The sequence below is a fragment of the Mus caroli genome, unplaced genomic scaffold (genome assembly GCF_978045245.1).
Source record: "Mus caroli unplaced genomic scaffold, Mus_caroli_1 scaffold_8, whole genome shotgun sequence".
NCBI classification, from domain to species: domain Eukaryota; kingdom Metazoa; phylum Chordata; class Mammalia; order Rodentia; family Muridae; genus Mus; species Mus caroli.
In genome coordinates, this window is record NW_028227263.1 from 25,633,920 (window position 1) to 25,651,489 (window position 17,570).

The 17,570-nt window shown below is 40.3% G+C and overlaps 1 protein-coding gene across 1 annotated transcript in view; it reads right to left on the reverse strand.

Annotated features, from left to right (window-relative positions):
• LOC110298830 (phospholipid-transporting ATPase ABCA3-like) overlaps positions 1–17,570 on the reverse strand; it is a 108,769-nt gene that overhangs the window by 75,340 nt on the left and 15,859 nt on the right. The window contains exons 8-12 of the mRNA XM_021168316.2: positions 11,582–11,698; positions 11,142–11,259; positions 10,701–10,874; positions 7,464–7,645; positions 1,826–1,957 (exon numbers count right to left, since the gene is read on the reverse strand). Coding sequence (XP_021023975.1) covers positions 1,826–1,957; positions 7,464–7,645; positions 10,701–10,874; positions 11,142–11,259; positions 11,582–11,698 — 723 coding nt within the window. The remainder of the gene's footprint in view (positions 1–1,825; positions 1,958–7,463; positions 7,646–10,700; positions 10,875–11,141; positions 11,260–11,581; positions 11,699–17,570) is intronic.

Genomic DNA, 17,570 nt, shown 5'->3' on the forward strand with positions numbered 1-17,570 from the left:
CTTTCTTTCTTTCTTTCTTTCTTTCTTTCTTTCTTTCTCTGTCCTAACTTGTACAGACTGCCTTGGCTGCTCTGTGACACAGCTAACTGAAGCAACTCCAGACCTTCATCTCTCTCTCTCTCTCTCTCTCTCTCTCTCTCTTTTGTTTTTTGTTTTGTTTTGTTTTTTTTTTTTTTTTGAGACAGGGTTTCTCTGTGTAGCCCTGGCTGTCCTGGAACTCACTTTGTAGACTAGGCTGGCCTTGAACTCAGAAATCTGCCTGCCTCTGCCTCCCGAGTGCTGGGATTAAAGGCGTGCGCCACCACGCCTGGCTTCTGAACCAAGTTTCTTAAAGCCCTGTCTGAAAAACTTCAACTTGACCTCTTTGTTGTTATTGTAGACATACTTAAGTAAAACATCCATTCTCTCTCCTCTCTCTCCCTCTCCCTCTCCCTCCCCCTCTCCCCCCTCTCTCCCCCTTTCCCCCTCTCTCTCCCTCTCTCTCCCTCTCTCTCTCCCTCTCCCTCTCTCTCTCCCTCTCCCTCTCTCTCTCCCTCTCTCCCCCTCTCTCCCTCTCTCCCCCTCTCTCTCCCCCCTCTGCCCCCTCTCTCTCCCCCTCTCCCCCTCTCTCTCTCCCCCCTCACTCTCCCCTCTCTCCCCCTCTCCCCTATCTGTCCCCCCTCCCCCTCCCCCTTTCTCTCTCCCCCTCTCTCTCCCCCTCCCTCTCTCCCTCCCTCCCTCTCTCTCTCTCTCTCCCTCTCTCTCTCCCTCCCTCTCCCCCTCCCCCTCCCCCTTTCCCTCCGCCTCTTTCTCTCTTTCCTTAATCTCACGGCAATCATTTTGTTCATTGGGCTCTTCATCTTCCCACCCCCTTTCCACAATGTTCCCTGGGCTTCATATAAAAGGTGTAAGGGTCGCACTGTAGTTATAGCAATTGGGGCTGGCCCATGGCTCATAGGCATTAATCTGGTTAGGATATTTATTGCTTTTCACTCTAGACAGCATTCCCAGCAGCTTCTGATACTATGAGAGCGAGTCCTGAGGGAAGAGGCTTCCTGGTCTGTTACAAATTAATTTCTCCAAGTCCTATGTCCAAAATATGTGGTATTTTCAGCAATAGAATATTACTTTGCAGTTCTAGGAGGCAAGCAAGCACAATAAGAGTAATGTTCTTTCGTTTGACAGATAACTTGGGTTTTCTAATTAGTCACCATCTACTCTGCTTAACCAATCCCCAATGAGATGAGGAGAACACTCTGACTTCATTTTAGGCTGAGGTGTGTCAGGGGCTGATGACATCATTTTAAAAGCACTCCACATGTCTTTACTTTCTGCATTTGTTGAATGCAGTGTGCCAATCAGGTCTATAAATTAACTACAGATTTCAGTTGCTTATGTCCTGGTCTAGTTCTATGCTCATATCCTTAGTGTTTTCCTATTTTTTGTGCTTTTAAATTTATTTTTAATATACTAATCACTATTTTAAAAGTTGTGCATACTAGTTTTAACATCTATATCATCTTATCACATAGAGCAGCATTATTATCTACATAAAGGTAGATCTTATTCTGAAGGGAGAAGAAGAGAAATAACACAGAGAGCCTTGACTTCATGATTTCTGTGCCTCAGCCTCCCAAGGGCTGGGATAAAAGATTTGGCTGCCATGCCCAGCCAATAAATGGACTTTTGATTTTCTTGTATATACTTCAATTTCATCTTATTTAATTTATCTTTTAATTAGCATAGCTGTGGAGTTGTGGCCATGACAAACATCTAATCTCCATACTATACTGTCTCTCCATCCTTCTGAGAAACAGAAACAGAAACCTGGTGAATAAATAAATACCTTGTACAAATGCTGAATACGGATGCCAGCCACTAAGCCAACAGGTTCAGGCTCCATAAAATCATTGGAAAGTAAATCAGAGACTTGGCTCTCTTCCCTGCTTAAGGCTGGCTCTCCAAACCAGTAGGATTTCTAAATAACAACAACCAAAAATAATGATAGTAATAATGTTAATAATAATGATAGTCATAGTCATAGTAATAATAGTAATAGAAAGCTAAGTGCTCTAAGATGTCAAAACTCTCTAGCTTGTTTCACTCTGGTCACGGTTACAATGGATGACTTGATGAGTCATCACTTGTGATGGGTATAATAGGAAGCAAATTGTCTGTAATATGAATTTCTGAAATTATGATCACAGAATGCACATTTTCCTTCAAGCTCAGCTTTGCAAGAAGAAAGTCAGTGAAACCATAGCGGGAAGCGCTGCCTCACTCTGAGTCAGCGCTTTCTAGCAGGGTTGGGCTACACATTGTGGCTATTCTGGCACTTTTCAGTGAATCTATAAAATCATTTTCATAAATATTTTAAATCATTTGGCTTATGTTTCTTAACCAAAAGTTCCTTTTCACTGATGTTATACAAGCAATGAAAGGCAAGTCTGTGGTATCTTAGTACTTAGTACATTGTACTATGTAGTCTCTGTCTTCTCTATCATTTAAACATTTATAGAGGAAAGCTTGTTCCACTTAATTATATATTTGACAAAGTATTAAGTTTTGATCCTTTGAAAAATATAGCACCATCCCAATGGAGATAGAAAATTCATTTGGCAAAATTCAGACTATATTCACTATAAACAAAATCTTCAGAAAATAAAATATGGCAAGAATTTACCCAACACATTAAATTCTCTCTCACAATAGCCAACATCACTTCCGATGGAGAAAGGCTGAAAGCATTTCTTTCAATATCTGGAACAAGAGTGTTTATATGTTTACCACCCTTACTTAGTGCAGTGGTGAAAGTCTTAGCCAGGGCAGTTAAGTAAGAACAATAAACAAGGAAGTGAGATGATTTCAGTTTGCAGGTGATAACTGATAAATGCAGAGAACTTCACCAGTCAACCTACAGAAGTGAATAGATTTTAAAAAATACACTAAAGCCGGGCGTGGTGGCGCACGCCTTTAATCCCAGCACTCGGGAGGCAGAGGCAGGCGGATTTCTGAGTTCGAGGCCAGCCTGGTCTACAAAGTGAGTGCCAGGACAGCCAGGGCTACACAGAGAAACCCTGTCTCGAAAAACCAAAAAAAAAAAAAAAAAAAAAAAATACACTAAAAACACACTAGTTGAAGTCAAGAAAACAATCCCACTAACAACAGCAATAGCTACAAAATTGCCTATGGGTAAATGTAATCAAATAAATGACTTCTATAATGAAAATTACAAAATTCTGAAGAAATTAAATAGAATGCTAAAAAGTAAGGGTTGGTGGTCATTAGCCTACCTTCATGTTCAATAAGAGATCCTGTCTCAAAGGAGTAAGGTAGAGGGTGGTAGAACAGCATGGTACCCTCCACGAGACTACACACACAGACACACACACACAGACACACACAGACACAGACACACAGACACACACACAGACACACACACACAGACACACAGACACACACACACAGACACACACACACACACACACACACACACACAGAGAGAGAGAGAGAGAGAGAGAGAGAGGTGTTCTAATACATGTTTGTGCATTCACATTCACACACAAACACAATATCTAACTACAAAATACATATATCTGGTCTTTCACTATATTGTAAAGCTGTGGTATCTAATTAGGAAAACACTGAAATAACACACACAGATAAACGGAACAAAATATAGAATCCAAATATAAGGCCATATATGTATTAGAAGCTAGTTTTTGACGAAGGTACCAAATATAAGAAATGTATTGATTTTTTAGACATTGAATTTTAAAAGTCTCTTCAATAAATGTTGCTGAGAAAATTGGATCTCTGTGCACAGAAGGAGATCAAAGGCCAATCTTTCAGCATATATGATCACCAAACACCTAAACCTACTAGAAGGAAAATGGGGCAATGTTTTAAGACTCATGGATAGTTTGTGCTTTTTATCTTTTAATAATAACATCCCAAAAGAACAACTACAACTTACCTATGAAATGGAAGAAAATATTTCTAAACTAGTTGTTCAAAAGGAATGTTTTCAGAATAGATAGACAACTGAAACTCTTCAGTAGTAGGAAAATCAAGTGTAATGCAATTTCAAAATGGCAAATTATATGAATAGGTATTTCTCAAAAGACATACAAAGGTTCAGTAAATAAAATTTATCCAGCATCACTACAAGAGCTACAAATCAAAAGCACAAGAATATATTATCACACACAGAGACAGACAGACAGACAGACACACATACACATTGGGAGCCATAATAGGACAAGCTAATAATAGCAGGTGATCTTCCTGAGATGGTCTGCTTCAGACTATAATATAATATAATATAATATAATATAATATAATCTGTGACAGATTCACTCTTATTAGGCAAGGCCCTAAGAGAATTCATTTTAGGAAAGATTCCTGCAATTAATATGCTTTTCCTGTTATTATTAACCATATATAACAATCACTAGGAATTAGTCCACCCCTTTTGAGCAGATCTGTGCAGACCTACAAAGATGTACTGTCTTATAGTGATGCTATATAGACAAATAGATGACTTCTTAAGTCTTAATGATGATCCTATAAGAGTTCCTAAAATTATATCAGTGATTATTCAGCTCTTTTATAGTGAGACTGTTATTAGGTCATTTTCTGGTAGTCAAAACTTCCATGAGAACTCTGCCAGTGTCCCACGTGTCACCAGTCAATTGCTCTTAGATAGTAACCAGACTTTCTCCTACTCAGAGCACATTCCAAGAGGTTGTAAAACAATCAACCAAAGGTCATGAAAAGGGAACTAACACGTGCTAGGATAGAAGATGAAAAAATTGACTGGGTTTATCTATACAAAACTTCACTAATAACTTAGTTATGGTTTTAAACCTTCAGTGAACCTGTGGAGCTGAGACAGGTGATGGATGTTAGCTAGGTAATTACTCCCAATGGATATGCATGTAAACATTCTCTGTTGTAAACTTCTATTTCAATTTATGATTTGATTTTTTTTGTGTGTGAACTTGTGATGGACTTTCTAACATGTGATCATGTATTCCAAAAGATGCTTAAGTGCTGAGGACAAAGAGAGGAGTCAGAAGAACTGAGCTATGGGAACTGAGCAGAGAGGGAATTGAGCTGAGGAGAACTGTTTTAGACAGAACACTTTTTAGACAGAACTGAGCTCAAAAAGAACTGAGAAGTAGAGGTATAGCATTGGGAGAAAAGGCATTGAGAATAAGAACATTGTTCTGACATCAGAGCAGGAAGAAAGAGCAAGATTAGAAAAAGAATGCAAAGTGGAATAACTTAGAAATTATAGGTAATCTAAAAAAACTAAGAGAACAATGTGTAGTTGCGGAGGGAAAGAGGAAGAAAAGAAGCTACAGAATGCAGAGGAGCAGGCAGGCTTCTCCTTACCATGGGACAGAACAGATCTTTTTTTTTATAACAGGGGAGGTTTAGTCTTATTAAAAGGAACAAAGGTTTTTTTTTTTTCTTACAAACTTGGGTTTAATTCATTTAGCATTAAAAGGGTAGAAGCTTTTTCTTTCTCTATGCAGTAAATATTGGAGCTCAATTTTTTATCCAGAATGAGTGAGTTCTTTCTGCACCAGTGCTTGCTCTTTTGCTCCATATGAATAGTTAAGTATAGATGTGTGTATATAAGTATGCAATTGTGAGAATATGTGCAAGGTGGACCCAACTGGTTTGAATGGAAATTCATAAATGCACATTCATGAATCTGTATATGAACTTATGTGAGCTTATGCATATTTGCCTTGTAAAGGCTTTTCCTTCTGCAAACATTATTTTCTTCTCATGATTCAATAGAAGTTTATTACTACAAACTTCCCCAGTCCAAAAAGTAAGGTCTGGGCAAAAGGGAAAAAGGCTCTAGCAATTAATTAATTAATTAATTAATTAATCCTGCTGTTTTAGGATGAGGTGCTAAGTGCCAGAGACTGCAGTCTCTGGCCTCAGAAGAACACAGAAGGCAGGTCAGCTACAGTAGCATAGTAACTTAGACTTAGATAAGTAAACTTTTTATTATTATACAGCAACACTAAATATCTCATAAGACAAAGTCTTACACTCCACTGACTCTCTTTCCCCTCCACGGCCTCAAGAAAGAAGACCCCCACAGGGGATGCCCCCCACCCCGTACACACACACACACACACACACATGACTAACACAAAAACAAACATAAAAAGTGTTTTTGAATGTGGAGCAAAACGACTCTTGCAAACTACTGCTGAGAATTTAAATTAGCACATCCATTATGGAAAACAGCACAGCAGAAGTTGCCCAGAAGAACAAAAAATAGAAACAGCAACCCCACAACTGGGCATATACCCAACTGTGCTCTCATGTTTGTAGCAACACCATTCTCAGTAGCCAAGACATAGATTTGATGGGTAAATAGATGTATAAAGTAGGATATGCCTATGAAATGGAATATGGTTGACCATAAAAGAAGACTGTGCCATTTGTTTACCTGGTCATAAATGCCTGGAAAAAACAATGCTAAGCAAAATAACCCAGATACAGAAAGACATATACCTCATGTTCCCATGGAGATACAGAATCATTTATAGTCACTACAGGCTGAGATGTGGAAAGAGTAACGGGAATAAATAAAATAAACTTAGAGGGAACACATAGTTCTACAGCATGGTAGGGTTACTGTAATTTACACTGATCTATTAATGTGTCTTCTAAGGAACTAAAAGGGAGAAATTAATAGTTTCTCAACTTGAAGTGTAAATAGTAATTAACCTGATTTGATAAACTACTCATTATACATGTGCATTAAATTTTATACCAGTTTCCATAAATATGCATGGTCATATTTTTTAAAAAAACTAAAAAGAGACATGAGCATATTTTTTCCTCTTCACACTCAGGTCTATAGACATTATTAGTGTGCATTCATTCAAATGGAATCTCTTTGCAGAAAATCATTTCATTACATAGAGTGGTGATCATGCAAAATAGGATGAGGCACTGTGGTTAATCTTCACTGTCCTTTAATTGCCTTGAGATTTGTCAAGGTATTCAATAAAACACATTTCTGGGTATGTCTTTGAGGGTGTTTATAGAGATGAGTAACTGGGGAGGCAACAAGGTTGATTGTGAGCAGCAACATCCAGTAACGCAGGCACTAATTAGGCTAACCGTGAAGAGGGCAGGATCCCCCCAGCACAGACATCCCGGCTTTGCTTCCTGGTTTCTACAAGATGAGTAGCTTTGTTCTGTCATGCCTTCCCACAAACACGTTCTGCCTTGCCTCATCTCAGAGTGATGTAATTTGGGAATATGGACTAAAGCGTACTTGAAGCTTTGAGTTGTTCCTCTCAGGTATTTGTCCCAGAAACGGGAAGTCTTATACCACCCATCCCTATGGAAAGGCCATTACATATAATCCTGCTTCGGTACCGCACACTAGGTACTGAAGGACTGGGGTTGGGGTTCTAAATATCTGGCATGCAGGTGCTCACCTGCAGGAAAAAGTTCCAGGGCTTGGGTACACCATACGTCCCTGGAAAGACAGCGTCTAAGTACCAGGCCACAAGGCCATACAGAAAAGCACTAAATAAAAACATTCCTATTATGTGGGCCAAGGTTAAGTCATCATCGGCGTTTACTTTTGTAGCGAAGTTGTTCCACTGAGCGCCATGCCCTGAAACAAAAGGGGAAACAGTTACTTCAGATGTCCAGCAGTGGCTGAAGAAAACGGGTAGGAGGCATGTAGGTCCTTGTGCCTACAGATACACACAGGAAGACCAGAAATGCTAAACATGCAGGGGTGGGCTCTTCAGAGAAAAAGATGTATAACCTGTTTTTCATCTAGAATGCTGGAATGGATATGGTTAATGGCATGGAACTCTCTGTGCTCTTTCTATGTACCAGGCCACACTGGCTCCCACAGAAACTTATCTTGAGTCTGTTCATCTTAGTCAATCTATAGCACTATCCTCCCAGACCCTTATAACAAGCACCATTTCCCTTGAGCCTGCTTTCTCATTTAAACCATAGAACCTTTCTTGGAATATGGAAGGTATAACTTTAATTTTATAAGAGCTTTGATGTAGTCATATCTTAAGCTTCATTGTGAACACAGAATTGAGATGATTATCACCAGGATTTTTTTCTCAAGTTTTCTGTGCTTAAATATGCTTAAAACAAAACTACCCAGGGCCAGACTTTCAAAGTTTGAACCAACTCTGGCCACTCAATCTTGTTGAACTGGACTTCCTTCTTGCCTCTAACATTTCAACACTCTGTTGTGGTGTTTCTAGAGACCCCTCCCCCACCATATCCAGATACTTTAGGATTAAAGAAGGAAATTGCAGTTGTATACTGGAGACACGTACTATCTATTTTTTTTATGACACTATTACATTTAGATTTCCCAGGAGGAAAAGGAAGTAAAAAAATAATGGAAGAAAAATTTTAGCCAAGCCCAACTAAAAGTTACAGTGACATAAACAATCACAAAATCATAGAATCCTTAAAGCGAATATCTGGGTGTGAAGCAGCAATACCTCAGTTCTCTAAGGCGAATTCTCATGACTACAACCAACAATCCATATAAACTTATACTCATCAGTAAGAAGAAGTAAGGTTCGACTTCTATTCTCCAGGCTAGCATGTAGGAAATTGAAAGTTACTACTGTGTACAAACAAGTAAAATCAGCTGCACTGATGAACACAAGCAAAATTAAACAAGAAAGAGTACACCCGTTAAAGTCCACAACTACCAACAGGCTCCAAAGAGATCCAAGTGTGTGATCTGCCAGATAAAGAATTCAACAGAATAATTTTTAAAGAGTCTAATAAATCCAGATTTAAAAAGCTAAATGAATTAAAGAAGATTAATTCAGGATACAAATGAGAAATTTAGTAAAGACTCAGATTTTGAAAATGAGTCAAGGGGCTGGTGAGATGGCTCAGTGGGTAAGAGCACCCGACTGCTCTTCCGAAGGTCCAAAGTTCAAATCCCAGCAACCACATGGTGGCTCACAACCATCCGTAACGAGATCTGACGCCCTCTTCTGGAGTGTCTGAAGACAGCTACAGTGTACTTACATATAATAAATAAAATCTAAAAAAAAAAAAAAAAAGAAAAAAGAAAATGAGTCAAAGAGAAATCTTTAAAATTATAATCTCAGTAAATCAAGTGTAAAAGTCTCAACAACAGAGATCAGTTAGAAGAAAGAGTACAAATACTTGAAGACAAAACACAGGATCTCTAGGACATCATTAGATGATCAAATCTCTGTCTAGTCAGCATTCCCAAGGGTGAGAGGCCACAGGTTGAGGGTATAGGAGACCTAGTCAATGAAATAATACCCTAAAGCATTCAAATGTGGACCATGTAGGGGATAGAAAGCACTTAGTGAGGCAAAAGTAAATTACCCAAGAGTAACCTCTCTGAAACATTTTATGGCGAAATCTTTTTAAAAATCCAGAACAAAGAAAGGATATTAAAACCTACAAGACAGAATCACCAAGTAACACACAGAAATAAACTGACTAGAGCCAGAGTAGATTTCTCCTCCTCTTCCTCCTCTTCCTCCTCTCCCTCCTCTCCCTCCTCCTTCTTTTATTTATTTATTTTTTTAGACCAGGCTGGCCTCGAATTCAGAAATCCACCTGTCTCTACCTCCCAAGTGCTGGGATTAAAGGCATGTGTCACCACTGCCTGGCCCAGAGCAGATTTCTCATAGGAAACACTAGAAGGTGGGAAGGAAAGTATGATGGAATTATGCAAAAACTAACAGCAACCCCATGCAGAGGTATGTATACAAAGGCAGAGACCATGAGGAGAGAGAGGAAGAAGGAGAAAGAAGATGCACCATGAGGTAGGTGGAGCGTGAGCGCATGGACATGAGGGCCAGCCAGTTGGAGTAGGATCAGCCCAAGCAAATCATAGCAAGTAATACCTCAGGATTATTGACAGGGAGGTAGACAAAATAGCATAGAGAGTTGATATCTGCCCAGCTCTGGTGCTTTAAAACTTATTATAAATATAATATAAAGGTTTTATGTTTTTTACTTGGGAACTAAATGATCCAAGGTAGGGTAGAAACGTCCAAAGAATGTTTACCACAATAGCTCAGTAATAGGCTAACTTATCAAAATGAAACAAAGAGATCACAAAAAAGAACTGCAGAAATTTCTCCAGTGATAGATTAAAACACAAAACCAATCATAAATGAAGAATAATTGCCAGTAAACAATGCCAATAAACAAAAAATTAGAACACAATGCCACTTACTGTCTTTCTAAATACAACTAAACACACAAGCAAATTTGTCTATACACCATAACCCTACTCAAGTTTTTCTCAGCTGGATAAACTCATCTTTGAAAACCCTACAATTAGTCAGTAATGAAACACTGACATCTTTCAGAGTGAAAGGCGTCTGTTGTCTGTTATTCCCCAGAAGAGACATAGGTAAAACACACACATAACATATATGTACAAATATAAATACTTAATATGTTACTTGTAATATCGCTTGCATCACTTTCCTTAATGTGTACATGTATATATGTATACACAGTATGTACGTATAAAAGGTGCACACATGGTATTTTTTTAATGATAAAGCCAATAGGGCAGGAACACTCAAAGTACCCTTTAGCCCTGCTCTCCCCCACTCTCTATGGTCTGTCCTTTCCTTCTGGGACGAAATTAATGCAGGTACTGTCACAAAGGGAAGACTCACCCTTCATCTCCAGCTTACATATCAAGTCAGTCCCAAATGCTAGCGCCGTGTTGGTAATGAGGCAGAGAGCCAGCTTCCCACTGAGGCTTATCTGGTCATACTTATGATATAGTATCAAATATGGGAAGAAGGTGAGGAAGTGGAGGAACCCTGCAATGGAAGTGGCCAGAGAGGCTGGAAAGGGAGAAGGAAAAAGAGGGTCAGTTGACACAAGCCTCCCTTTTACTACAAAGGCATGAATACAACTCTCCAAAGGGAGGGGACTCTTTTGCCTGCCACTCTATTGCCAGCATTTTGCACTGTGCCTAGTACACAGAAGGTGCCCCATCATGACTCTTCCTTAACTGAGAGTGCAAGGAGACATTTTCCTGACATTTATCCAGTGGCATCTGAAACTCCTGAGGTTGCTTCCTGAATGAGAGTTTCTTCCGGTCAGCTCACCTTTATTAAAGAGTGTGCTAATCAGGAAGCCGAGCAGCATTGAGGAGACGGCAAAACACATGAAATAGAAGGCGATGAAGAGCGGGTCACTATGCTGGAAGACTCTCTCATGTGTAATCTGATGAAATAATCAGGGAGCTGGTTTAGTCACGAGTGAAGTGATGGGGGAGAGGGGGGAAGGCACAGAAGTGAAGGAAGATATGGACTACCTCCCTAGGGAAATAAGTCAAGCCACTCGGAGACGCTGACGTCACTGTCTACAAAGGGCCATTCATCTGTGTCTCTTTCCCCACTCCTGATAGACCACACTTTTCGAACCCCCACAGTGGAGTCAGTGGAGAAACACATTAACTCTTGGGTAAACTAACCCACTCTGCCCACACTTCAACTTTCTCATCCTCCTTAAGGCTGCGACGTGCTGAGTGCAAATGGATACTTGCCTTGAGGAATAAAATCCCACACAGCAAACAGATGATGATGAAATACATCAATAAGAAGGTGACGAAGTAGGAAACCCAGAGCATAGCATTACTGAGTCCCACCATGAGCTGGTATTCCTGAAGGGGAATCAACACAAGCCAAGGGTCATGAAAAGCACACTTCAATCGCCTTCGTACACCTTATTCTACATGACTTAACTATCACCACCCCCAATTTACCGACAAAGAAATCACACCTCATGATAATCAAAGGACCTAACTGAATTCAGCCTTGCACCCAGTCAGTGCTGTGATTTCAACACAGAATTCTGGGTTCAGATTTTTTTTCTCCTAACAGTAAGTTCTGATTCTGATATAAGAAACATTTTTAAAAAACTAAAAAAGGAGAAAGTTAAGACTAAGTTGGGCAATGGTGGCTCGTCTTGGTCTTAGCACTCGGGAGGCAGAGGTAGATAGGTCTGCAGAGTGAGTTTCAAGACAGCCAGGACTACACAAAGACCCTGTCTTACAAAACAGACAGATAAGCCAAGCTAAGATTAGTCTTCTTTTCATTATGCCCTGCTTCCAGGAAACAATAAACCCAAGAGGTTTCAATCCCACCATAGGTTTGAGCAGCGAAGGGCAAGCTATGATGCATGAGCTGACTTGCCACCTTAAATTTTTACAGATAAAGCTTTATGGACACATAGCCACATTATGCCACTCTCTCCGGCTGCTTTCATCCTAGACTTCACCTCCACTAACCTCTTCTGGATTTACAAACTAGAAATCCAGGGGACTGGAGAAATGTATCCCTTGTGGAGCTCGTTGGCTTCTTAGGCTTTCGGGTGCTGTGGTAAAACAACAGCTTGGGTCGAGTTGGAAACAAAAAGAAGCCAACTAGCTCATCGCTCTTGCAGAGGATGTGGATTCTGTTCCCAGCACCCACAGGATGTTCACAGCCATCTGTAACTTCCATTCCAGGGATCCAACACCCTCTTCTGTCCTTTGCAGGAAACAGGCACACACGTGGTACATATGTATACATATATGCAAGCCAAATAAAATACATACAAAATAAAATAGGATTCAAATTAGAATGCCAGACTGAGAGGTCACAGTATTACAGATCATACTGAAGGACACCCTGTTCCTGTCTATTCAAGCTGCCTCTTTGTGTCACCAATGCCTCTCTTTCCTAATGGCTAGTGATAAAGGAAAAATCTTAAGACAGTTCAATTTTTCAGTTTATTTGATAAAAGCAATAGTTCATATGAGAGAGAGAGAGAGAGAGAGAGAGAGAGAGAGAGATGGGTCACACCCTGCAACAGTAGAGAGTCACTGAGCTCTGCTAGCAGTGTATGTAGACAGTATTACAGGAAAGTGACATACAGACTATCCCTGTGTGGTGAGTACTCAGCCAGTTTCTCCTTTTTTTATGCAGTCCAACACCCCAGCCTATGGAGTAGCGCTGCCCACAGTGGGCAGGTCTCCCAACCTCAGTTGACCAATTTAAAACAGCCCTGGATTGCTCAGAGGTCTGTGACTAGGTAATTTGGATCCTGTCAAGGGAATGACATCGACCATCACATAGCATTAAGTACAGAATGCTGCACAGAGAGGCAGCTTTAGGACAAATTTAATTTACATTTACAACTTTCCCTTTTGACCAGTGCCGGGGTCTGGGAATAGCTGCACTACCACTACACATGATCAAGGCTCTGGATTTGGTTCATGCCTGCAGAGAAAAGCATGCAACTAGCTAGTTAGCCAATCCCTGGGAAGCACACTGTTTCTGGGTAAGGACAAGAAGGAAAAAAATCAAGGCGAACTGGGAAGATATACTGACTGCTTAGCTATGTGCTGGTAATAGCCTGACTGGTGGCAGTGGGAACTGAAGCAGAGCCCAGCAGCTGCCTTGAGGTGAAAAGACAGGTAAGTCCAGAGAGGGCAAAGCAGCTGAAGTTTCCAGGGCCAAATTCCAGAGAGGGCAGAGATTAGCAGGATACATGCTCCAGGCACCTTAGATGGTGCCCCCAGCATCTCCATCTTAGAGCTCATGAGGATATATCCCAGGGCCAGAACACAGCAACATAGGCAAAGAAGAAATTCCAGTTGCCAACAGCCAGATTAAACTGTAACCACCATCAAAAGGTTATCTACCAGGATTTTATGTGAGCAGTGTGTCCGGTTTAGTGGGCCTAGACCTGGATTTTCAACCTAAATACTATTGAGAAGATTTTCTGTGTAGAACATCGTCCTATGTGTTTATGCATATCAAGGCTTCTTTGCTTTGATATGGCTGGCAGTTCAGTTTTGCATCACAAGACACTGTGGTGGGCATTATAGAGTATGCAGCAGCATCCCTGGCCTCTACCAACCCGATGGAAGCAACATCTGTCTTAGTTGTGAAAATCCCCCTCCAAACATTGCTGAGAGACCACTGGAGCAAAATTGCCTCAAACTGAGAACAAAAGCTTTAGAATAAACCCTACTGTCACCCTACCCAACAACAACAACAAAAAAAACCCTATAAATTAATAGCTGGGTGGGTGTGATGGCATATGCCCACAATACCAGAATTTATGGAGCAGAATCAGGAAGATCATGAATTCGAGGCCATTACGAGCTATATATAATATTCAGGCTAACCTTAGCTACATTTGAAACTCTGACTTAAATACAAAACAAAACAAATCAAAATTGGGGGCTACAGTTCAATGGAAGAGTACCTCCCTGGCATATGCAAAGCCCTGGGTTCCATCCTTTGAATTGAAAAAAAAAAGAGTAGGAAGAGATCTCAAAGAATAAACTGTTTCCAAGATACCTAAGTGTGCCTCAAAAAAAAAAAAAAAAAAAAAAAAAACTCGGGAATGTAAAATCCACTCAAACGTCACAATGTCTGGAGTTCAGTTAAAAATTTCCATGTATCATAAACAGTCTCCAAGATGGCTTTGTCACTTTTGCCTTCTGGTGATTCTGTTCTTGTTACTTCTCTTTGGTGTAAGCAGGTTGCACAACTTGTTTCAGTCAGTGGGATGTGGAGAAGGTGGTGAACTCGAGTGCCTGTAGTTACATTGTACCCCATATAAAGGCAGCTGGTGCACTTTGAGAATATCAGTTGCTCTGGCCAACAACAACAAAAGAAACTAAGAAGTTCTGTCCTGGGCCTTTAAGGAACTGAATTCTACCCACAACCCTGAGGAGCTAAGAAATGATTCTTTCCCCACCACAGCTGCAAACAGGAGAACAGACTTGGCTGAGCCCAAGAGTAAGTGTCATGCCTGAATCCAAGACAGGGAGAATATGAGGTGACAGGTGTGAGTCATTTGTTAAGGTGCTGCGACCTTATATAGCAAAGGAGAACTAGAACCCATCATGAGAAGATGTGTAAATTAGAAACCAGGAGATGAAGACATTATGCTTTATTACAAGTCTGCTAAAGTATAATGAATAAAGCGCAACTTGCCAGATAGGCCTGCTAACAGCAGCAGCATCAAACAGAGTGAAGGAGTAGGTTTCAAAGTGCCATTATCCAGAATAACACGATTATTATTCAGTATAACCCACTATAACCTAATTATTACCCACTATAACATAAGTGTAAGTCACGAGAGTTCATCCCTATTACCACACTCCATCTGTGGAAACAAGTTGTATGGATTACAGCTCCGTGGAATATGAATGCCTGTCAGATGCCAGAGAATTGCTATTGCACAATTCTGCTTAAGTTCAAAAGTGAGCCAACACTAACGTGGGCTTTTACACAGTAAAATATCAGTAGCCTTTAGGAACAAGAGCACAAACTGGATTTTTTTCTTTTGTTTAGTATTGTTTTAATGAAGGCACAAAGTTGGTTTGGGTACAGAAGAGGGTGTGGATCTGGAAAGAGAGAGGGGAGAGGTAAAGATAACCAAAATACAATGTATGAAATTCTCAAAGAATTAATTTCTTTTTAATTTTTGTTTTAAGGCACGCTCTCTCTATGAAGTCCTGACTGGCCTACACATTGTGTAGACCAGGATGACCTGGAACTCACAGTAATCCACCTGCCTCTGAATCTCAGATGCTGGGATTAAAGATGTGAATCACCAGGTCTAGAAATAAAAAATATTTTCAATTAAACAAAACAAAATGAATACTAGCTTAAAGCGTCTAGTTTAAGTCTCTGTGACATGAAAAATAAACTGGCTGTTTCAATTGGTAGCTAAAAAATAGATTTGAAAAAGATGATTCACCAATTAAGGAAGAAAAGGTCTTACAGTGAGAAAAAACAAAACAACAAAAACAAAGGATGGTTTGGTGATCAATTGTCACTGAGGGGCAAGGGACTAATATGAAAACATTAGGGGAAGACAGTTGTTGGCCAAACCAAAGAGAGTGCTGGCATAGCTAGATGATGAAATGTTAACAAAAGCTTGAACAACTGGCAGATGGCATTACTACAAAGGGAGAAGGAAGGGGAGCCATCAGGGGTTGGGGAGAATCAGGGTTACATTAATTCCCATGTGTAAGGGACAAAGGAAATAGAGACATACACAAGACTCTTGCTCTGTTTTCCTTGGGTACTAACCTGGAGTGTCTCTAATTACTTTCAAGGCAGAATATTGATGTCACCATTTTGGAGATGAAGCACAGAAAGACTTCCCCAAACACTACAACAGCAGGAAATGGTGGGGATATACATTATGCATTGCAGCACATGGATAAAACTGAGGTTTTGAGCATGGGTGATTTGGGGTATCATAGTTTCACCTCCTTAGCCAGGGAGGAGAAGAATGACTGTGTTCCCTGTTGAGATCTGTCTTTACTAAGCCCAGTGTCACTGTCCCTTTGGGAGTAGTCAGTGGACTGACTCACTCGATCTGGACATCACTTGACAAGCATCTCCAAATGCCTTAGCAACAAGATGATGTGTGGGGAAATCCCTGGAAGAAGTGTGTGCAACATTCAAAAACTCAAAGTCAGTCATGTACATATCCATTTCCACTGATGTCTACTTCCTAAATAGGTCCATGGGTCGATCTCTGTCCCACACACTAAGACAACCTAACTCAGTCTTTCCTGCCTTTTACCTGGCCTGTCAGAATTACCTTAAAATTATCTTCTTGTCTTTAGTCTTGCCTAAATGGCCAAGCTTTGTCAGCAGATAATGACCCATGGACCAATTCTTCACGCTGGTCATTTCTTTATATCCTGAAACCTAAGAATGGTTTCTGCATTTGTTTTTTAATGATTAAAAGGAAATGGAAAAGAATGTATAATGGTGAGGCATGCAACCTCTGGTGTATTTTCTTTCTTTTGATTTCCCTTCAAGTCAGCCAGCCCTCCATACCTCTGCACACCTGCTCTTTGTGGAGGTAACAGTGCTGGGCACAGGACTAGCCTGTGCCAAAGCCCTTGCTCTGGTAGCATCTACCTATTGAACCATATCGTTCACTGCTGCTCAGAACAACCAACGCCACCACTGTACTTCAAGAATAACTTTCCCCCCTTTTCCCCTAGCTATGGTGAATAGAGCAGTTATGACCATTGATGAGCACGTAACTCTGTAGTTGGATATAGAGTCCTTTGGATTTATGCCCAAGAGTTATGGTACAGTGAGAGCTTACGGTAGACCCAACTCTTCGATGAACCTCTACACTGGTTTCCATAGTGGCTATGCCAGTCTGCACTGCCGTAAGGAGTGCCAGTAAGGAGTATGTGTTCTCCTTTCCCCACAACCGTGGCAGCATTTGCTCTCATTGTCTTTTTGTTTGTTTTGTTGTTGTTGTTTTTTTAATCTTATTTTTTTATTTTGACTTGAGTAAGATAAATTTCCAAAGTAGTCTTCATTGAATTTTTCTAATAGCCCAGGACATGGAACATTTTTTTTAAATGTTTTTCAGCCATCTGGATTTCATCTTTAGGGAACTCTATTTGATTCCCTGCTCTGTTTTTTAAACCAGCCTGTTTTCTTGATGTTGAATTTCAAGTTCTTTGCATGTTCTAGATACTAACCGTCTCTGTC